General features: G+C 32.2%; 2 protein-coding genes across 3 annotated transcripts; both read left to right on the top strand.

Annotated features, from left to right (window-relative positions):
- Window positions 1–1,151: 1,151 nt before the first annotated feature.
- Window positions 1,152–6,787, top strand: LOC126700038 (wax ester synthase/diacylglycerol acyltransferase 11-like). 2 transcript variants are annotated; one of them, XM_050398017.1, is made up of 7 exons: window positions 1,152–1,416; window positions 3,446–4,018; window positions 4,245–4,311; window positions 4,881–4,987; window positions 5,224–5,433; window positions 6,009–6,146; window positions 6,345–6,787. In XM_050398017.1, exons 1-7 carry the CDS (start codon window positions 1,231–1,233, stop codon window positions 6,522–6,524), a joined length of 1,461 nt encoding a protein of 486 aa, XP_050253974.1. In that variant the 5' UTR covers window positions 1,152–1,230; the 3' UTR covers window positions 6,525–6,787. The 2 variants fall into 2 exon arrangements, with proteins under 2 accessions (XP_050253974.1, XP_050253973.1); XM_050398016.1 differs by having other exon boundaries at window positions 4,878–4,987.
- Window positions 6,788–9,894: 3,107 nt separating this feature from the next.
- LOC126699752 (cyclic nucleotide-gated ion channel 1-like) lies at window positions 9,895–18,944 on the top strand. Its single transcript, XM_050397721.1, has 8 exons — window positions 9,895–10,006; window positions 11,659–11,806; window positions 12,865–13,270; window positions 13,382–13,597; window positions 14,493–14,782; window positions 16,485–16,596; window positions 17,470–17,781; window positions 18,243–18,944. Exons 2-8 carry the CDS (start codon window positions 11,763–11,765, stop codon window positions 18,744–18,746), a joined length of 1,884 nt encoding a protein of 627 aa, XP_050253678.1. The 5' UTR covers window positions 9,895–10,006; window positions 11,659–11,762; the 3' UTR covers window positions 18,747–18,944.
- Window positions 18,945–24,369: the final 5,425 nt, after the last annotated feature.

Here is a 24,369-nt window from a genome sequence, read left to right as displayed (position 1 = left end):
GGAAGTTACAAATAGAAGCATTAAGCCTAATTCAATACTGAGTTACAACTGCACTTTTTACTCTCCATTCTTTATTTGACATCCCCTGCATATGTAATTGCATTCCTTTGACGCCATATGTGATATGTGATAGACAGAAGCCCACCAAGCTAGCTTGCAAAGCCCTCTGATATTATCCCAGACTGTCTTAGTAAAGGCACATTGAAGAAAGAGATGGTCTCTGTCTTCAATACTGTACCTGCAGAAACCGCACATTTTGTCCACAGCAAGTCCCCCATTGTACCAATCTTTCCTTTGTTAGGAGCTTGTTTACTGTTTAGGATAGTCACCCAATTAATCCAACCAACAAAGGAGTGCCTAGGGATAGCTAGATTAAACCACAGCAGAAACCACCACTCTACATTATTAGCTTTAATTAGTTCTTATTCAGTCAGCACAATGAAACTTGTGAGAGGTGGACCAAAATTATTACTCATAATAAAAACACAACCAAACAATTGAATGGTTTTTTCTAAGAAATAGTTATTCTATTATGGAAAAATATAATAGATGCTCTAAGGGTATTGGATTAAGAAATATTTTTAAAATTTTGGTTTAAAAAATATTTCTAGAAACCTATTATAGGAAAAGAAAAAAAAATTACATTTTTTTTTTAAATTTCCCATGAAGGTGGTATCAAAATTTTTCTAAAATAATTTATTAACATTTTTTTTTCTTTTCTCATGAAGGTGGTATCAAAATTTTTCTAAAATAATTCATTAACAAATGTTCTAAGAGCATCCGTTAACTGGACTCTTATATCATACAAAGTTCAATACAATGCATAAATCGTACCTAACATACATCATATCAAACCTACGTGCTTAACATTTAAGGCATGAATCATGTAAAATTCAAGCACCATAAAGAGGTGTACAATAGAAAGAAGTATCCATTTCCTTAACTCTTTCCTCAATTATTGGACCAAATCAAATGGGAAATGGCATTTATTACGTAAAACAAAAGAAAACAAATATGAGGCCAAATTGAAGCCATGTCGTTAAACTTAGAGCTCGTGAGAGGAGCCAAAAAGGAAAAAATCACACAAATTGTGATACAATTACAATGGCTGCCATTCCATTCGACTTCTATAAATGCAAACCATGCGTATGGATTATTGAACCATCGGAGTGAAGCAACATATATAATATTGTGGTAAGGATAACCAGCAAGAGAGTAAGAGTAACAAAGATGGCTAACAGTGGGGCCTTGATCGGTGAGGAGGCTCTAAGTCCCGCAGCTCAGTTGTTTCAGTCACCAAGTCTGAACTGTTATATTGTTACAATGATAGGGTTCAAGACAAAGATCAATCCTAACTTCGTCAAAGCTGGTTTGGAGCAAACTTTGCTTAAGCATCCGCTGTTCTCTAGCAAGATAGTAAGAAAAATTTCTTTCCACAAATTAAGAAAAAAACCGTTGTTTGGTTCCCTACTCCTTTATTCCATTTCAATTATGTTCAGTTCAAAATGTCTCATATTAGTCATTAAACGAGTACAATATCATCCTTTATTTCATTTCACTTAAAATTCTTTTTTTTTTTTTTTTTTTACTAATAAACTTAAAATTTAAGTTTATTTTAGTCTATTTCGGTCTATTTTGAGTATTTTAATTAGTATTGCATTTCAGCCCAGTATATACCTACTTGTTAGGTATATATGTCTTTTGGTACGTAACTTAATAAGATTTTAATGTTGTAATGATTTTTTTTTTTTTATTTGTCAATGATGATGGAGTGATTCATCATTTTTTTATTATTATTATCTTGCTTCATCATTTGTTTAAATATTAATCATGAAAAATGTTTATATGAACTTCTTGATTTATTGTTTGAGAAGTTATTTAAGTCAATAAATTCATATATATATATATATATGTGTATTAAACAATTTCATATCAATAATCAGTTTGGAACTAGACTATTACTAAAACGAATAATTTACACATACGTTTATGTCAATAATACTATATAATCACACACTTTTACACATACTTTACCATAATTGTTTTATGTAGCAGATTATAAGTGGTGGAGAAAAAATTATGTATTCATGTGATATTGATAGACAATCAATTACAATCTATCATGTAGGACGGTTGTGACAAAGTATATGTAAAAATGAGTAATACTAGAATTATTGATTTTATGCAAAACTAAGGAGTTCAACAAGTTTGACTGGTAGAGGTCCAAACCTGAAATTTTAAAATTTCTTTTATAAAGTATGAACCTTTAATTGTTTTAAGGCTTGGTCATTTTTGGGCCTACAAAATTCAGCTAATTCAAGGACACTAAAAAGAAAAAAACAAAAACATTTGGGTTGTTGAATTTGTGGCCCCAAAAGAACCGGTTGAACAAAAATAGTCTTCCATTTTTTTAATTATTTATCTTGTTATAATTTATATATATATAGGCACAAGAATCATCTATCCTATACTATTACAAAGAGAATACAATTTTGTCCACTTTTTAATTGGTCATAAATACCCTCACATCCAACCAAAATAAGTTTTAAAATTTCCAAATAATAGGGCTATATAAGGAAAATAATAAATTTCTAACACCTAAAATTTAGGTCCATATTAAAATTTTAAAATAGATTCCTATATTTCCCACTTTTCACAATATATAAATATGAAAAAAAAAAAATTTCTTATGACTATGTGTTTTTTTAATTAAAAGATAATTATTATATGTACTTTAAACTATTTAGATAAACGATAAGAATAAAGAAGTGTTTATAACTTCTTAAAATTTTCTAATTTAAAAAAAGAAACCCTCTAAACACTCCTATAGCTCATGTGAAGATGCAAGTAAAATATATTTTGATATATATATATATATATATATATATATATAAAAGAATGTCAATAATTATATTATTTTTTTGTACATGCTCAATAACTTTTATGCACTAATTGTAATTTAGAAGATGAGAAAATTTTTATTTATGAGAAAATAAGATTTGAATCATGAATATCTCAATTAAAAATACCAAAAAATATTAGTTGACCTAAAGTTCATGATGTTATATATATATATATATATATATATATTGAGTTACAACTTCTTTTTATTTCATTTTTTGGAGAAAAAAGTTACAACTTACTTTAATATTAGAAAATTAAGAATTTATATTCTTATTCATACACACATATATATAATTTTATGAATTTTTCTTGACTGTTTTAATATTGAAGTTTCAACCCCTAAGTAAAAAAAATGGTTATACCATTGGGCTCAAAATGGGTCAATTCTTGATTTCTTTTAAATATATATAAATCCAAAAGAATATCTAATGTCACATAGTTTAAAATTTAAATAACTCTTACCTAAGAAAATATAATCTTAAATTTTATTTATCTATATATTATTAACAGCTTCTTCTTGTTTTTCAATTTATGGCAAAAGGTGGACGGCAAGGAGGGCAGGAATATGAAATGGACTCCAACTACGGTAAAATTAGAGAACCATGTTTTTGTTCCGAATTTGGATCCAAACATAGATCATCCAGACCAGTTTGTTGAAGACTATGTTTCAAATCTGACCAAAACTCCCATGGACCTGTCCAAACCATTATGGGAAATCCACCTCCTCAACGTCAAAACCTCGGATGCAGAGGCAATCGGAGTATTTCGAATCCACCACTCAATTGGTGATGGTGCATCTCTCACTTCACTTCTCATTGCATCTACTCGAAAAACCTCGGACCCAGAAGCATTGCCTACTGTTCCCATAAAGAAACGAGCTGGTTCAACCAATTCCAACACCACATTTTGGTGGCTATTATCCATTTGGTTTGTTTTGAGGTTGATTTGGAACACTTGTGTGGATTTTACGTTGTTCCTGGCAACTTTTTTGTTTCTGAAAGACACACACAGTCCCATCAAAGGTGCACCCAGGTGTGATCTGACTACAAAGCGGTTCGCTTATCGTATAGTTAGTTTGGATGACATCAAGCTCGTGAAGAACGTGATGAATATGGTATGTTGACTATCTTCGAACTCGTTTGGCCATAAAGAAACTCAAATTCTTCGTGACATTAATGATTATGGCCCATATCTGTGGTGCACATGCAATTTATGATGTACCACATAAGCCATTCTTTCCTAGAAATGCTTTTATGAGTATTTACCATCTTTACATTTTACAAAATGGGTTAACAAGATGATTTTTTTTTTTGGTTGGCCTCGTGTGGATCATTTATCAGACAATCAATGATGTTGTACTGGGAGCAACACAAGCTGGTCTTTCGCGATATCTAGACAGGAGATATGGTAAGTTTTCTATAATTTACTTTTTTATGTCAATTTGGATAAAGCTTTTGTCTAATATTCTGGTGCATTGTAAAGGATATAATGAGACATATGATTAATCTTGATTACATGTTGCATCTGTGTCGCAGTGTACTAAAGTCTTAGATGTAAGTTGAACCCTATCAATTTATCTTATAATGTTTAGTAAAACCATTTTCATTTTCTAAATTTGAAAAGAATGTCATGTCCTTCAATGCAGACTTCAATCAAAAAAAAAAAAAAAAAAAAAACTTCCATTGGGACATTTTTGTAATAAGCTTCCAAATTATGTTCAGATTTTTTTAGTAATTGCTCAATTTGTAGGTAACAATTGTGTCAAACATGCTGCTACAGAAATTATTATTTGATATATTTGTTCTTTCTCTCTAGAAACTTAACTATATTTGCTTGTATACTGTTGACTAAAGTCAATTGTTTTTGGGTCCTACCCAACTACTTTATTAATTTCCGTTGACAATCAAAGAAGAAAAAACTTTCTTCCTTAGTATAAACATTTAATAATCTCAAGAATTCGATGTTTCACTCAGCAGCTGAGGATGAGAAAGATGGGGATATTAGTAATACTAATAATCTTCCAGAAAGTCTCCGCCTTAGAGCAATCGTTTTCGCAAATATAAGAGCAACTGCAGGGATTCAGGTTCATTACTTATCTCTTATTTTAAATACTATCCATTAGATTTTTAGTTATGTATTCGATTTCAAACAAAAAAGAATTGTGCATAAAAATTGTAGTGGAGATTACCACTTTCGAAATTTTGGACGCTTTTTAAAAATATTTCTTACATTTTGATTTGATTCAATGGATAATGAACTTGCGTCCTCTATATATGATTTGGATAAAATGTTTCCTCTCTGAATTTATTCGTTAAATAGGATATGGCTGAAATGATGGCAAAGGGATCCAAGGACAAGTGGGGAAATGAGATCGGTTATGTAATCTTCCCTCTCACAATTGCTTTACATGGTGACCCATTGGAACATATTGGGGAAGTTAAAGCCAAGATGGAACGAAAAAAGCTCTCACTTGAAGCTCAATGCACATTACCATTTTCTTGTAGTGTACTTAAAACATTTGGAGTTAAGGTGATTAATCTCCCTACGCCTTCTCAAACAAACAATGAGAAATTTAAGGCTAAATTGAACTGTGGTTAGGATCTGTTATCACTTATCACTGTGACATAACTCAATTACCAAACTCTATATAACTCAAGTTCAAATGTGTTCTATAAGGATTCTAATATTGTACATCGTTGGTACACATCAATTATTTCACTTTTTAAAATGTGGACATCACACGTGAAATTATGGATGCTGCATATATAATACTGAGTAACAATTTCACTTATTTCATAGCTAGTGTTAATACTTGGACGTGCTTAACCTTGACCTTTTAAAAATTAAGCAAAAGTCGTTTAGTTTTGCTTAATTAAGTTCTTTTCTGTTAATTCAACTTAATCTTGTTATCAATTGCTTTAATTTTCTTTGACTAGGCTGTGCACTTTTTATGTAAAGAAATTTACAAATTTAGCATAGATATAGATAACTAATGATTAAAGTGTAACATTTTATGTTAATCAAAAGTATTGTCTTTATTGGAGGTATAATTTATAAGACGCTGAATTCTTGCTTGAGTAAAATTCTATTTACATTGTTGACAGGCAGCTGCTGCTCTGACACACACAGTTTTTACAAATACTACCGTGGCCTTTTCAAATGTGTGTGGTCCGCTAGAAGAAATTAGCTTCTTTGGCCATTCAATAGCTTTCCTCGCTCCTAGTATTTACGGGTTCCCTCATGTAAGTAGTCCAATAACTCTGATAATTTTCAGTATTAACCAATTCAATAAGCATGTTTTGCAATACTTGACATAGAACAGGTTTTTCATGTTCACATATTTCATGCTCACCATGATGACATAGAACATTTTACTGATTTTTTGCTCTTCATCTCTCTTTCTAGTTCCTTAACAATTTTATTTGTGATTTCTTTTGCAGGCAATAACAATCCATTGCCAAAGTTATGCTGATAAGATGACCATTATTCTAGCAGTTGACCCGAATGTGGTTCCCGATCCCCACCAGCTACTTGATGATCTAGAGGAATCACTGCAACTCATCAAAGATGCTGCATTGAAAAAGGGTTCATCAATACTACTATCTGAAAAGGAGGATTAGTTCTTAAGGAACACGATCTGTTAAGAATGCATTCATAATTTTTAGAGTGTTATGTAATATGTGGACTATAGTGTTATGTAATTTGTGGAACATTTCGTTTTCTGTCCTTAGTAGTGCTTTGATGTTGCAGCTCTGCTTCTTGTATTAAAGTTATGGTCCTGGTGTTGTTCTAAAATTAAGATGCTTGTAAGCTTGTTGTACTAATAGTCTGGTGAATGAATATTTTCATTCATAAAATAAAATAAAAAAAGTGTGCTTGTATAGTTTCAACGATTGTAGTTTCAATAACATTTAATTCACTTATTTAGTAAACATTATTTGGTTGCCTTATTAGTCTTACGTACCCACCATTTCGTTGCAGTATGTATCTTTGTTTTTCTCCAAGTGATAATACACAATTCCTCCAAGGGAATGGAAATTTTCTTTTTGTGCGTCAAAATATAAATTACATGTCTCGTGTCTTAGTCCTAGTGCAGACGCACTAAACAGGAATATGAATATTGGGATTAATGATTAATGTTACATGACACTAAACAAATTATATTAGGGATTAATGTTACAAGACACTAAACAATTGATATCACTCTTCCCCTACCTAGCAAAAAAAAGATATCATTCTTCCCATTGAAGGATTTTAACCACAGACTTGTGCTTTATAGTTGTTGAAACATAGCAATTGGCCTGACTTTCCTTTGGGGGAAAAAAATTTCAAAAAATAAAAAAATTAAACAGCAATCTACCATTTTTAAACCACCTTCGAGAAAGTATTTGGTATTAAATGATACTACAACAACTATATTAAAATCCAATAAATAAGAGACACATGTAAAAAAAAAAAAAAAACAAAAAACCTACTTACACACTTGAAAGTAGTGGTGGAAAGGCAAGAAAGTTGATATAATCAGTTGACACGCATGTCTCCCAGTTGTTGAATTTTGATATAGCTGACATGATATTATCAGCTACTAAATACTCAAAAAAAAAAAAAAAAGGGTAAATTCCACAAACCTACCCTGAGGTTTGGAATAATACCAATTAAGTCCAAAACATTCTAAAACCTACCAATTTAGTCCTCAAAAGACAATTTTATCCCTACCCTTCAATGATAATACCAATCTTCCTCTTCTTCCTTCTCTCTCTCTCTCCGTTCCTCTCCCCTTCTCTCTTCTCTCTCTCTTTCTCAGATCTCTCTCTCAAAACCCACCGCCCAACAAACCCATATCACCCACAGCCACTAGAAAAGTCACTAACCACCACACTCATATCATCTTCTCCGGCAATAATTCCGGCATCGTTGACCGGGAACGAAAGGCTACTCTGGCAGATCGAGCAGTACAGTCTCTCAGCGTCAAGAGGAACGGTGCTCCGAATCAAAACATGCTGAAACTCATCCTCAAGCCGAGACATCGCATGCTGAATCGCCGAATAAGCCCGATCCACAATCTCCGAATCGGACCTCACCGAATGGAAGGAGAAGTTTTTTGTTTTGTCTGAGCTGACATAAATAAATCTTACAATTTTATGGATGATTATTCTGTAATTTTATCATGTGTATATGTATTGGTTTCTTGAAAAGTTAGTGGATGTTTTTGGGTTTGATTTAAAAATGGGTTCTTGGTGGTGAATGTTTTGTTTAAATGTGTTGAATTTTGTTGGTTTGTAGAGTAGGTTTCTGGGTTTGATTAAAAATGGGTTTTTGGTGGTGAATGGTTTGTGTATATGTGTTGAATTTTGTTGGTTTTATAGGGTATGTTTCTGGGTTTGATTAGAGATGGGGTTTTGGTGTTGAATAATTTTGTGTTGGTTTTAACAGAGTAAAAGAAGAATTTATAAGAAAAGAAAGGAATGGCAGAATAGGGATTGGAAATGAGCCAAACAGTTGATCTCAAGAAGCATCTTTCTGGGATTATCCCTACCCTTCAGTGATTTTTGAGAGAGAGAGAAAGAGAAGAGAGACGGGGACATGAATGGAGACAGATTAGAGAAAGAGAAAAAAAATTAGGGACAAAATTGTCTTTTAAGGACTAAATTGGTAGGTTTTAGAATGTTGTGGACCTAATTGGTATTTTCACAAACCTTAGGGTAGGTTTGTGGAATTTACCCAAAAAAAAATGGTAAGCTTTTTAAGAGCTCTTTATTGTTATTCAAAATGTTTCCGAAAGGCCCATCAAAAATAATTTGGATGAGCCCAGATTAGTACAAAATGAACCTCCTAACCTCCAGGTCCAGGCCACATCTCCTCATTTTCCCATGTGTTGGTCTTTCCTTGTAGCGCATGAGCTTGGTCCATGCAGCGAAAGGAAGATGGAAACAACATAAAAGGTGGATCAGCCGAAGCTTCTTTGGTAGATGGGAATTGGGCTTTATCCTTGGGCTGAATTACTAGTACCATTGTACCTTTTGACGCACATAAAACAACTTTCCTTTCAAATGGGCTGCCGAGTGGGCTTCAATCTTTTTATTTCTTTGTGTACTGATTTGTCCTGGTCTTTGTTGACAAATGGAGCTCATGGCCCATGGGCCTTGGGTCTCACTTTACTGATTGTGACAAAAATGCCCCTCACACAAATTAAAAGCTACATCAAGTAGCCAGCCATAGTTGAGCACTTGAGCTTGACTTAGACAAAGAGATGTTCTCCATTATACAACTTGTGCTTAAACAATTACCGTTACATACTATGACTTGGAAGTATCATTTTTGTACTATATATATATATGACAAATGTTAATGAGTGCTTGTTAAGGTTGTACTAGAATGGATCTCATTTAATAAAAAAATTAGATAAATAAAAGAAAATGACATAAAACTAGTACTACAAATTATTTTAAGATTTTTTTTCTCCGTATAAAGTTGGCTTCATATTGAAAAAAAAAATGACATAAATCTGGAAAAAAAAAAAGGACAAAGAACTGTAAAAAATAAAAATAAATAAAAGATCAAAAAGTTGCTGTTAATGGGACTTTACGGTGCCTCTTAAGGCCTTAACACAACCCTATACATATTGAGTTCATATATGAAGAAGAAGTGGAAAAAGTTCTTTAAAGGTATCACAGAAACTTCCTTTTTTTGTCCAAATCATTAAAATTTTATTTCAATAATGTATAAGGTTCAGAAACATTAATTGTTAGGCTGAGGAAAGAAAGGCACAGAAGTTTTGTTTTGTTCTATTTAAGTTCCTTCTCCGCATTTTCTCCGTATGATTTTGTTTAATTGGTAAACCGGTGACGATCTTGACTGACTAATAAAATACAAAATTGTTTCCTCTAATAAAGAAGATAAAGTTGACTTGACTGACAAAAATAGAGAGAGTAATTACTCTTTACGTGTGGGTCATAGTACTTCACTAGCAAATTATGGGAACTGCTCAGCACTTGCCTTGTTTGTTAATTGCATCTTCCTCACATTGTCATTATAAAAATCCTATCAGAACTCATCGTCAAACGCCCGCTAAGGCTGAGTTCTACAAGTTTCAGGCTTCACTGTAAGTAGATTCACTTCTCTCTCCTCTCTGATAGTATATGCATATGTGTAAACTGTAAAGTACTGTAATTGTGTAAAATTTGTATTGTTTGGTTTTATCATGCTGAAACAACAATCAAACTGCTTTTTTTTTTTTTTTTTTACTACGATTGAGATCTGTGTCTCTTTCAAGGACTGATAGTAAAAGTTCATTTTTAACCTCATCCGTTATATTTATCTTTTTCTTTTTAATTTTTAATTTTTAATTTTTACCATATATTTTTGTGCCACAACTATGCAACAATTGTGATAAGTCAAGTTATGAGAGGTAAAAAAACTGTAGGAATTTTGTGAAAACGACGTACAATTAATTATTACATAAAATAATTGTGATAAATCGTGTGATTCTAGAATTTACTCCAATAATAAATGAGGGTATATATATATATATATATATATTTAAAAAGGTTGAAAAATGAGGGTCCTTTTGAAAATAAAAAAGTGTCTAATGGGGTCCATTTGAGAAGTATATGTGAAATTTATTATTAAAACTGTTGTATCATTGCTCTTCGTACCATCTCATGCATGATCATCTTAAAATAATCCTTACTAAATATTAATAAAAAGATAAAAAATAATAATAATAATTCTTCTTAATAAAATATTCTTTACTTTCAATAAATTTTTTTAAAAAGTTTCATAATCTTTAATTAATATAAGAATCTTATTGGTTTCTTGAACAGTCAATATATTTTACTTTTATTTTTTTACTTTGTCATTTCACATTCTAACACGACCAAACGTTACATTTTAGAAATTCTGTAGTTTTGATACTATATATGTTAAACTAACAATTGTTTCAAAAGATTAAAATTTTCATTAAAAAAAAAAAAAAAGTAGATTTAATCATATGCTTCCAAGTTTTAGCACTTCTCCACCTTTAATTGACCACATCCTAAATTTTATCTCTATTTGGACAAATTTTACCTTTGGAAAAAAGAAATTTGAGATGTTTATATAATTTTGTCTTAAAAAAAAATTTTAAGTAAAAGTTATGATTTATGGACTTTTTTTAAAACTAAAGTCAACAGTCAAGGTCTCCTCTCATTATTTGTTAGCTGTCATGCATTCCACTTATATAATTTACCATTTATATTAAATTGAGTGGTTGTAGTTGAAGTTGAAAGTTGGAGATCTACAAAGAGAATGGTGTTGGTGACAATGTGACATGATTATTTGATTTATAAGTTAACCATACAAAATTTTAGTTTGGATTTACCCCAAAAAAAAAAAAAATGGTTTGGTGTAAAAGAAATATGGGATTTGTTAAAAAAAAAAAAAAAAACTATTATACTGTGTAAAAAACTGACGATTTTTATTTTTAATATTAAGTTATTTTGATCAAACAATCATAATTTCCTTTAATTTTGCATTTTTATTTATAGGGTTTTCAGTCTTTTGCCTAGAAATTAAAAGGAAGAAGTCAATCGATGGTTTCATTTCTCAAGTACTTTGTGTGCAAGTTTTTGTTTTCATGTGCATCTAGCTCATAAATTTTGCCGCTAAAGTGAAAGAGCAATATTAGTTCTGTCAATTAGGTAGCATGGTCTTGAGAGGTTGCACTTTAATGCAAATGAATAATGAAATTTCTATAATCTGTTTCGCATTTTTCAGGGATCAAAATTCGTACTTTGTGGTAAGATTTGTAACGTCTATACATAAATCAGAGGCCAATCTTTATTTTTGGACATTGCCTAGCTCGTTGAGAAGCTTTAAGTATGAGCTTCCGTGTGAATCGGATACAGAATGGTGAAAGCTTTAGGTATGATTCATTATGCTTAGTTTATTCTTCTTTTCATTCCTTTTAATTTTCTGCTTCTCCCTATAATCCTATGTGCTAACAATAGCATATATAGTTCTTACTTCTTATTTGGTCAGTTGTGTGATAATCTATAATTTAGTTACAACTTAATTTCTGTTATCAGTGTAAACATTTTTCTACAGAAACTTAAAGACCATTTTTTTTCCTTGAAGGATGAGAAATGATTTTATTAACAACAAACAGAACAAGAAGCAGCAACTAATTACACAAAGCAGGCAATACTAAACAAGCAACATGAAGTAGATCACCCCACATCTATCAATAGAATACATATATAGCATAAGGTCCTGTTTAGGACAAAATTCTTAACATTCTTACACCAAAACAGGTGACATCAAACATCAGCCATAATAGCTTGGAACAACTCCAAATGTTCTTCCTTTGCCTCGAAAAATTATCGCATTTCGATCAAGCCAAATGTGATAAATAGTAACACCAAGAGCCAGCTTGCATATAGTCTTCTTAAAACTCTTCCCATTTAATTTCCTCAAAGCCCAATTAACTTTTTCAAAGTTCTAAGTCAGAAAAGAAGAAGAGAAGCACCTGCACATGAAGTCTAACACTAAAACGACAGTAGTATATATATAAAACTACTGTAGTTTAGTTGTTTTAATTGTTCTCACATGTAAACCACGTGTCTCTACCACACTTGCTTGTGACTGACTTTAGCTGATAGTTTGGAAAGGAGGGAAAGTATGGCATTTTGGATTTGAAGGACCCGATGTTAAAAAAAAAAAAAGAAAAGGAAATAGAACAATGTCCTATTTGTTGGTGGTGCCACTCATGTCATGAGATGCAAGTCAATTTCAACTATTAATCCAATATTTAGAGGACTGAATTAATGATCTAACCAAGAAAAATATATACGCCTTTGGTTCTTCAACTTCAATGGTGTTATATAGTGCCTATGACATTTTTCTTCATTGTACGTTTTTCATGTTCTAGTTGCACCATACATAGAAGTTTCACTAATTTCAAGTTGCTATGTTTTTGTTCAGTAATGTGGGGCAACACTTGCATAATGTATTTGACATTGAAGGGCAACATTCCAGGACACGCAGAAATCCTGACCCGCATCACCGGTTCTCTCAAACGTGGAGTATAATATTTAGACTGTCGTGTGTGATTGCAGTGTCAATAGATCCTCTGTTCTTTTATGTTCCTGTGATCAACGAAGAAAAGAAGTGCATAGAGTTAGACAAAAAGTTGAGGACCTTAGCTCCTATATTACGAACTTTCACTGATATCATTTGCATTATAAATATTGCATTGCAATTTTATAATGGTTATATAGATGAAACCTCCGGAAAAGCTACATTAATTAAAGATCCTAGGAAAATAGCTAGGAGGTATTTGTGGCCATACTTGGTAATAGACATTCTCGTTCTTCTTCCTATCCCACAGGTAAGGCAGAGCTTTTTCTCGTACCAATAATGATTGTTTTGTTTATACTAACATTGACCTTTACTATTAGATTCCATGCCTTGACTCTAAACTTTGCTGTAATATGTACAGGTGGCAATTTTAATTCTTTTCCGAGAAGTGAGAGGTTCAAAAGCTTTGGGTATAAGAAAGTATTTGACTGCTGTTCTTCTCTTCCAATATGTGCCAAGAATTATTCAAATCTACCTATCCTGGAAAGATCCTATGAGGAAAGCCAACAGATATGCTAAATTTCCCATATGGTTTAAAGCTGCATTCAATTTCTCGCTGTACATTATTGCCAGTCATGTAAGTTTGATTATGTCCTGATTTCTTAATTTTTTTTGGATAATTTGATAGTTGGAGAGGGGGATTTGAACACAGGATGTTTTAGTTAGAAATAACATAAGGTGTCAACCATTTGAGTTATAAAGTTTTTGTTAATACCTTGATGACTGGTATTAATTTTTTACTGAGGCTTTCTTGAAAAGATTAAGGAGTTCAGAAGTACCAATCTTAGTGAATCAAAGCATTTATCATAGCTGACTCTAACTAGTCTTTTGAGGATCCAACCTAAATTTTATGATTAGGTCTTGTTATTGTGTTATGGATTTAACATCTTATACAAATGCCTGTAGAATTCTTACACTCCTTCAGGGTGCTCCAAAAAAAAAAAAGGGTGTATAATATAGTTGGTATGAAAACCACTTCATATGGGGAATTGTAAGCAAACATTAAGCAAAACCTCTGCTTTGGCATCCAACAATAGGGGTACATGACCAGCCATATGATCCCACCACCAAAGCCTTACTAACTCCTTAAGAAATAATGGATGCATTATTCCAGTAAATTAAATTAATTGGATGCCTTTATGACTAAACTATACAGGGTAAGTATTTTTTTCCTGCAAATAAATTTGATGCCCCTGCATAACTTCCTAAGTATTTTTCCATTGGTCGCAAAAGTCTAAAATAAATTTGAGAAAGTCTATAAAAAGCTAGATATATACAATAAAATTCAACTTAAAAATAAAGACATATGCAATAAAATTATGAGCCGTGAGTATTAATGTTCGCGTTATAAGAATGATATCTGCATAATTATCTTTTTCCTTCTGAATAGAATAATGTTGTTCTCACAATTGTCATTATCTGATTCATGAAAAAATAATTGATGTTCAATGCTGGCTGGTGTTTAATTCCAGGTTTTGGGAGCCCTTTGGTATTTGCTTTCTATTGAGCGAGAGACGGCCTGTTGGCTCATAGCCTGTCAAAAACAACCTGGATGTGTTGGTAGTTCTTTTAACTGTGATGATCACAGTTTAGGAAATCACACATTTCTAACAGACTCTTGCCCTATAAATACACCAAATACAACGGATATGCCCTTTGATTTTGGAATATTTCATGACGCCCTTCAATCTGGTGTTGTGCACTCCAAAGATTTCCCACAAAAATTCTTTCGGTGTTTCTGGTGGGGCCTGAGAAATCTAAGGTTTGTTCATTTTAGACTCTTTACTATTTTCATATTGTCATTTCAGAATAGTTTTGAGGAAAATTATTAGTCTACATGAACACATATAGTATGCTCTTCATGGTATTGTTCATGTAAACTAATAATTTTCATAGTTTTTATTAAAAATTAACTAATTATATTCAATACACTTAAGAGCAGTATGCTCTTCATAAAGAATATAAGTTTTTAAGACTTAGTGTTGTGAATAGTATAACTTGTCATACTTTCTTTTAAAAGTTATTATGGCTTTTTTGTGGGTTTGTGATGTGCCTTTACAAAATTTTATTAAGAGAAATACATGAGTAAGAAAATATGAAAGGCTTGAGGAACTACTCACTCGAGGAGATTGAAGGACACACTCAACCTCTTTAATGATATATATTGAGAGAGACTTGGTCAACTTCTTTTAACATTCTACTTTAAGGCAGAGTTCCCCTCAAAAAAAAACTTTAAGGCAAAGACTACTTATTTAATTTTAGTTTATACTCACCTGAAAAAATCATATTCCATTATTGTATTTATAATTGTATGCTAATGTAGTATTCAAGTTCAGGTTGAACGATCAAGTTTCGCTCTTATGTACATAGAGAAACCATATGTCATTTTTATCAACTTCAAGAGATAAAAGATAATAAATAGGTACTCTGGTGCATTTCAGTCCATATCGGTCCATTTTAGTCCAATTAGGTTCACTTTGGTCCATTCCGTCTACTTTCTTCCATTTTTGTCCACTTTAGTCCAATTTTGTCCATTCGGTTCAATTCGGTCCACTCTGGTTCACTTTTATCCATTTCAGTCCGTTCTATTCATTTTGGTCCACTTTATTCCATTTTTGTCCAATATGGTCCATTTGGTCCACTTCGATTTATTTCGGATGAGTTTAAATTCAAATAAAGTTGTTATCTTTTTATTCTTTGATTGTTACATGCAATCCTATTTTATTATAAATATAATATATAATGATTTAATGGTATTCTATTACATAATATGACTAGGATAATTTAGTGTTTACAATTATACTTTTCATTTTGAATATTCTTCTCATTATATTTTATTTTATAAATTTGCTATTCTTTCTCATGATTTATAATAAAATAGGATACATTGTGGGAAACCAAAAAAAATCACGAGGGAAAGTATACTTTTAATTTTTGCCTTTTGTTTTTTAGAGATAGTCACTACTCATTATCACTCTCTAGACAATTTTGGATTTCATGTAATGAATATTAGATTTTCCCTAGACACATAGATTATCTTGAAGAAGAAGAAGACAGGCATAATTTTGATATAACTTAAGCTCAATAATGGGCATACATATGATAATCTTCTCACTTTTGACCTATATAATTTTGTTATTTCATCTTTGAAAAATGCTAGAGTTATAAACTATTTTACTACAATATTCTTTTTCTTTTATGGAAAAATTTACTCATACACCTAAGGTCCTAAACAGACTCAAACCCACGATCTCAACCACTAATTATCACTATTTATTGTTTCCTTACCTAGAGCCCAAGTGTAGATGTTTACATCCTGTCTTAACTTATTCTTTTCCATGGAAAGCTCATAATGAAATTTCTAGTTTATGCATAATAGGTAAAAAAATTTCTTCTTTGATAGTATAGTTATAATTTCTAAGATTAGTATATCTCTAATATATTATAGTGCAACGTTTTTGCAGTTCTCTAGGTCAAAATCTCCAAACAAGTAATTATGTCTGGGAAAGCTGCTTTACAATTCTTATTTGTATCTTTGGATTGCTATTATTTTCCTATTTCATTGGAAATTTGCAGGTTAGTCACAATTTTTCTTTTTCTTTTTAAAGCTTAGGACTCCCAATTATACAAATATGAATTGAGACCCTTTCTTTACTGGTTGAAATTCTGGGCTGTTAACACATATATTGTTAATGATTGGCAAATTAATTTTTTGTTAATGATAATTTTTTTTTTAATTCTGTTAATGATGATATTTTTATTCTCTTTTTGATGAAATGTTATTATCCTTTAATATATTTAGTTTTAAAGAGATTGTATGAACTAATCATATTTATGAGGAGTTGTTATTTTGTATTGTTAAATACAAATTAACACATATTGTGTGTGATTTGTTGGAATACTAAATATCTCAATATCTCATTCTAATCACAGGAATAGTTTTTGAAACTTAAGCTCCATTTGGATAGTGGCCGGTGTCTAGCATCCAACATTTCACCTCTTTTTTTTTTTTTTTTTTTTGACCAGCACTTCTTGCACTGTTCATGAGACATGAACAGTGTATTAAGGCAAAGTTACAGCATTTTCAGCAGTAAATAGTAACCCAGAAATTATTTTTTTATTATTTTCAGTAATAAGTTTTCAGTTTTCAAAAAAATAAGTAGTATCCAAACACACACTTAATTTTGATTTAATTCTACGAATTACAAACCTACAGGCTACAATTAAGGTTATGAAACATAAACCTTTTGTCACCAAGCTATAAGGTCGGTATTAGATTAACTCTCTCTTATGGCAATGAATTTGTCACAATAACGAGTCATTCTCAAAAAATAAAAAAATAAAATGTCACAGTGAACACAGTAACATACACACAAGCAAATATATACTTTTTTGTCAATCTGATGTAAGATTTGAAAAATTGAACTTACCGGTAGAAGTGGGGCACAGTTATACATGCAGGTGGAAACTGCAAGATCGGAGAAGAAAAGAAGGAAGATGAAGCAGGAAAGAGAGAAGAAGGAAGAGGAAGAAAGAATGAAGATGGAGGAGAAGTTGGAGATGGAGGAGAAAAAACAAACAATAGGAATATGGATGTTCAAATACAGGCTTCCTGGAGAAATGAAAAAACAGATTATGCAGAACATAATACCCAGATTGGAAAGAAAAAAAGATGTTTGTGTGGAGAACCTGTTTTGTTATCTTCCTGAAGCTATAAGCAATGCAGTAAAACGCTACCTCTGCTTGGATCTACTTAAAAAAGTGAGTTCATATAACTTCTTAAAAAAGTGAGTTCATATAACTTGATCCCAAGTTCCCAACTCTCTCTCTCTCTCTCTCTCTCTCTCTCTGTATATATATATATATATTCCTTTTTTTATACTAGTAGCTTTTAGGTGTACTATATTCTGCCCTCAATTATGACATGATTCAAGGAATAATTCTTAAATATTTTCGAAGTACGGAAAATTCCTCGTCTCATATTCATGGTAAGTCTACCATGAATATGAGAGAAAGAAACATCATTCTTTCATACCTAAGAATTTTCCTAAATACAAGACATCAATCAACCTTAATTCAAGAAATAATCAAGATTATAACAACCCTTTCCAGTGTAAATTACATTATTATATTGTGTATAGATAATACATTATAGATTTGCTCAGTGTATTTGTAAATCTCCAAGCACTATTCATCTTGATTGTTTTTACTCTTTGGGGTAGGTGCCAGTGCTTCAAAACATGGATGAACAATTATTGAAAAATATATGCGATTCTCTCAAGCCAGTCTACTACAAAGAGCGCAGCTACATTGTTCGGGAGGGAGATCCAATTGATGCAACGTTTTTCATTACAGATGGCATTGCATGGGCCTATACATCCAGTAATGGTGAAGCAACTAGCTCCTCCTCACACGCTGAGCGTCTTGAAAAAGGTCACTTCTTTGGAGAAGAACTTCTTGAACTGGGTTTGTCTAAACTATCCAGACTCCCCCTATCTCCAAGAACCGTCAAAACTCATGGACCAATTGAAGCCTTTGCTCTAATGGATGAGGACTTGAAGAAAATAATCTCCAAGAACTGGATGCATATAGGTAAAGAGCAATTGGAACCCTTTGCAGCTTATGTGGTACAAGCAGCCTGGCGCCGGCATCGTGAAAATAAGAATCTTGAAAGGTCCTCCCATGGCGGCAGATACATCCCGAGTTCAGGTACACAAGGCAATTGAACTGCTCGTTCAAGAGGTCCATGTATCATGCATGTTGTGTAAGGAAATTCTCAACTGGATATCTTTTAGTGATTGTAGACTTGCTAGTTGTTTAGATTATTTGGGAAAATAAATCTCTTAGAATCTAGCAAGTGTTGATATAAGGATGATTTGCTTTTATTTAATTTATTTGCTGAAAAATGAGGCTTGTATCTTCAACCGCGGTTTTATTAGAAACCAAAAAGTGCAGTAGAGTAAGTTTAGGTCAAAATGTAGTCAGAACAAAAAGTTTATGCTTTTACCATATGCTTCACTTCTTGAAAAAGATTACACAATTTGTTACAAGAATTATTTGGGCAAGATTATAGGTAAGCTGGGATATACTAGTAAGAGTTCAAGTAGTTACATATATATTAAATTATGGACCCCACTTTTTTTTTTTTTTTTGAGAGAGTTTCAACCTATGGCGTTCGCTCCTGATAATTGCTCTTTGTCATCAGACCAAGACACCAATCAGTTTTTGGTGTAGGCGGAGATTAAACTCCAGATCTCTTATTCAACCATCAGAGACTTTACCAGTTGAGCTAATTGGAACCCACAATTATGGACCCCACTTAGTCACATGTATAGCTCAAATCAAATTTGTACCTACGTACGAAAATAGTTATAATTGGAGCTCTCCATAATGATTGACGTTGTACAGGCTTAATGTGTATTCAACATACCCACACAATAGTCAAGAGCTTTGTAGTTGAACTGGTTGGTACCTCCTAGTGTTTCCAAATGAGACATTTAGGGTTCAAATCCCTCCTCCCCGAATTATTGAACCATCAAAAAAAAAAAAAAAAAAAAAAACATACCCACACAATACATAATTATACAATTTAATGAAATACAAATGACACGTATTCCATAAAAGAGAAACACATTGAGAAAATATGCTTTTCACTTTCTTTTTTTTAATTGTTTCTAAGAAACTTTTTTCAATATAGTCCAACAATACTTGCCTATCTCTTCATATTTTTGACAATAATGGAACCGGGGTTTAATTTTTTTGAGGACCAAAGCATACATTTTAAAAACTTTCATCATTATTCAATAATTAATGAAATTATACTAAAGATTCAATACTAGAGTAATGCATTAAAATTGATAAAATTTAAAAAATAAAATCCGAAGTATCTATTTCTTATATGGAACTCAACCATCTATCAAAATGAAACTCATTTTGATTATTCTTTTTAACCGTTAACGACACTCAGTGTCATCAATTCTTTGAAGGTTTTTTACATAGTAGTTTCCAGGTAAAATAGTTTGCATGGCCTTCTAAAATATTTAGTAGGCATTGAAGTTACTTGCTCTAAACATTGGATTTATTTGTCTCAATGCAAATATGCCTTGGAAATTCTACATGATACAAAGCCTCATCTTAATGTGGCATATTTGAAGTATGCTCCCAACCAAGGTATTCTATTGTGTTTCACGCCCACCCATCTTGCAGCCTATTGTGATTTTGATAAGGGTACTTGTCCAAGTACTCTTTGATCTATCACTGGCTATCGTGTATCCCTTAGAGCATCTGCAGCCCAAATGGTATATTGTATATGTTGATATATTTTACCATCACAGCCTTAAAATGTTGCTCCAGCCCAACTTGCAAAATGTGCCAATTGTAAAAAATTTTACAATACTGCTACAATACCATCCTAAATAAAAATTATTATTATATTATCTCTAATTCTTCTCTCTTCCTTTCTCATTCTTTCATTTCCCTCTCTCTCTTGTCTTCTTCTCTCTTGTTTGTTCTCTCCTCTTCAGACCCAAAACCATGGTGGACATGAACGCCATCACCAAGCCACCATGGCCAAACCCATTATCACAGGCCTCACTGCAAGCCACTGTCAAGGCCACCGCAAGCCACCTGAACAAGCCTCTCTCTTCTCTCTCATCCCCCTCTCTCTCTTGCCATCGCTGCCAATGCCAAGCTTCTCGTCTTCTCCATGGATCGTGGTGGATCGTCTTCTTTGAGTTTTTTTTTTTTTTTTTTTTTTTTTTTTTTTTTTTTTTTTGCTGTAACCGGTGCTTAAAGGAATTAGGTATGGCATTTTGCTATTGGTTTGATTTGATTTTGGGATGGATTTTTTTTGTGGGTTCATGGTGGTGGAGTTGGGGGTGCCGTGGTTTGGTTTGATTTTGTGGGTTGTTTTGGTTGCTGCAGTTTGTGGCTGGGGTTTCAAGAAAACAACAGTTTGGGTATGTTCTTTGTCGTCGTGGTGGTAGCAGGTGGTTGCAGAGGTGATTTGGGTTTTGGGTTTTTGTTTTTATTTGGGTTTTGGAATATATTATTTTATTGTGTAGAAATATTATTTTAATGTGTTGTATTGTAAATAAAAGTTAGAATACTGGAGTATTGTAAAATAATATTGTATAATTGATAAAGTAATTTTTTGGGATGGTAAAGTAGAATAGAATAGCATTTTGGGCTGCAGATGCTCTTAGTAATATTTCCAACTCGTGGAACAAGAAGAAAACTATTGTCTATTGCTCATATGTTGAAGCTAAATATTGTACCATGACTTTTACTAGATGTAAACTCATTAGGCTTCGACTGCTAATTAGCGACCTTTGATTCCATACAAAATAAAATTAAAATTTTTAAATTTTTTTTAAAAAATTCCATAAAAAAATTAGCGACCTATGCATCATCCACAATGTGTTGGTTTCCAACACCTACATGTCTAGCCCACTCTTTTGCTTAGCTCGTTAAATGAGCTTGTTGGAAAAGTGCTGAGAAGTCAGCAAAGTTAAATGGGTTTGCTAAAGTAGCTTGACCGAAAGAGAAGAAGTGGGTTCATCTTTTTCTCTATAATTATGTACAAAAGTCCTGCAACATTTATGAGGGGATGTACAAAAGTCAAGACACATAAATGAAGATGTAAGGTTAAGGGGCTGTTTAGATTTGCTATTTCTATAACTCATTACTCTGTTTCCATCACCCATAACTCAAAAATGGTGGGACCCATGGTTGAGAAGTCCGTTTGGTTTTTGTTTCCAGCTTTTGTTTCCATCACTCAATTCTCTAATTTTTGAGTGATGAGTTATGGAAACTGAAAACACATTTTAGGTGTTTTTAGTTTCCATAACCCTGTTTTCAATGGCATTTTCGTAATTAAAACTACATACTGGGTCTCACGATCAAAGTTAGCCGCAACTTTTGACCTTTTTTTTTTTTCTTCACTAGGTTCGATGAGTTAGGTTTCTTCATCTTCTTTTTTTTTTTCTTCTTTTTCCTTTCACACTAGGTGGCTTCTTCTTCTTCTTCTTTTTTCTTTTTCCTTTCATGCTGGGTCTCGGTCTTCTTCATTAAGGTTTTTTTTTTTTTTTTTTTTTTTTTCACTGGGTTCGGTCAGTTTGGGTACTGGGGGTTGAAGGAAAAAAAAAAAAAAAAAAAAGTAAAAGCTGCACCAAGTTACAGGTATGGGGCCCACAAACAATTGAAAAAATTAAGTGATGACAAGTTGAGTGATAGTGCCAAACAGACTTCGTATAGGGAGTTGGGGTATTTTAAGTGATGAATGACAAAAATTGAGTGAGAAGTGATGAGTGAGGAAAAAAATCCAAACAGGGCCTAAACTTGTGAGACACGTTGAAGGAAGAAAAGAAGAAAAGGATGAAGAAATATAAAGTAAGGCCATTCGGCCATTTGGAGAAGGGTGAAGAGTGAAGTCCCACAAAAAGTGAGGACTAATAACTGCGTGAGTAAGAGAAAAATAGAGAGAGTAAGAAAAAATTGTGAGAGATACACATTGAGGAAGAGAGCAGTGAGTGAAAAGAAAAAAAGAGTTTTTTCTTTGCTCAAGTTGTATCTCTAAGTGTTGTAATCTCTATTTAATATAGTGAAATTATTTAGAATTTGTCCCGTGGTTTTTTCCTTTCAAGGAGAAAGGGTTTCCACGTAAATCTTTGTGTTCTTGTATAGTTGTGTTTTCGCTATACTTGCTAAAATTTATTCACAGTTATATAGAATTTTTCCCAACACAATGGCCCTATGCGACTTTACTATGACAACAAAGGCACCCACGTTACTGTGAATCTCATCTTTTACGAGCACACCAAATATATTGAGTTGGATTAGCATCTCATTTGTGAAGAGATTCAAGCCATACTAATATAACTTCTCATGATGCTTCTTGAAAAATGATGTTTAGAGTTTAGACCCCTGCAATAGCTTACTACCAATTTTAATGAATAATTTAAGACTTAAACCAAGTAGTTATTTAGTCAAGATTCAAATCAAGAGGTTTGCATGGCTAAAAATATTGAAAATAATAAATAACGAACACATTTACACGGGGACAATGATTTATTCACAAAGTAAAAAGTAGGGGTGTGTATGAGTTGGGTTGAGATGATTTTTTGACCCAACCCACTATGGTGGGTCAAAAAAAATTCAACCCAACCCAACCCATCACATAAGTCCAACCCAACCCAACCCACATTAAAAAAATATATATCACACTTGCCACTTGAGTTGATAAACAAAATATACATTAATATATAAACTAATATTCCAACTTAGTTGTAAACAAAATATGTTTAAGTATCCAACTGAATTGATAAACAAAATATAAATAAACTAGTATCCTAATTCACTTATAAACAAAATATACATGAGTTTCTAACTCAGTTATAAACAAAATATATCTAAAATTTTTTAAATTTTTTATTAATTATATAATATATTTAAATATATATTAAAAAAAACAAATAGAATTTTATATTATATATGATAGTAGGAACCGAGGAAATGCTTTACAATTGGTTTTTTTTTTTTAATTATTAAATATATCATATATTTTAAACATATATTAAAATATGGGTGGGTTAGGTCGGGTTTGGCAAGTTTGTAATTTTATGACTCAAACCCAACCCGACCCACTATAAAAATAAAAAAAAAAAAAAAATAATAAAAATAAAAATTGTAACCCAACCCAATCTACCAAGCCCTAAAAACCGACTTAATCCGGCAAGTTGAGTTGGGTCAGGTCAGGTTTGAAAGGTTGGCAGATTTTCTACACACCCGTAGTATAAAGTGAAAACCCAACAATAAAGACAAACCGTGGTAAAGCCCAACAAAACAAGTCCATTGTTCAAGATTGTTGTGGTATACACATCATTCACGTGACTTTCTTATACTTAGTCAAACTGAGTACCCAAGCTCCTCACTCTTACTATAACTATAACAACTACAGACTCCTTTCTTCTACCTCCGAAGTTACTTACTGCTGCAAGTCAATCCGTCAATCGACAAATCAATCTCTTGGTTACTCAGGCTTCTTGAAGATTTGATAGACATTGTGGTTTTAACCTTTTGATCATGTTTATTGGTACAAACTAGAAGTATTTTCTCATGAATGCTCTCTTATGTACTCACAGAATGGAACCATGAAGAAACGAAAAGTAAGATCTTTTTAGCTAAAGTATAGCTTTATTTCTTGCCTCTAAAAGTCTTGCATAAGGTGCTTAATCTAAAGTGCAAAGTAGGGTTAAAATAGAGCCCAAACTGTTTTCTAATTAAAGTCGGATTTTTTCGCACCGCTATTTTGTTCCACTGAAGTTTATTTTATTCTCGCTTAAGTGAGAT

Source organism: Quercus robur, chromosome 9 (genome assembly GCF_932294415.1).
Source record: "Quercus robur chromosome 9, dhQueRobu3.1, whole genome shotgun sequence".
NCBI classification, from domain to species: domain Eukaryota; kingdom Viridiplantae; phylum Streptophyta; class Magnoliopsida; order Fagales; family Fagaceae; genus Quercus; species Quercus robur.
Note: the sequence above shows the minus strand (reverse complement) of the source record. Positions and strands in the feature narration are given on the sequence as shown.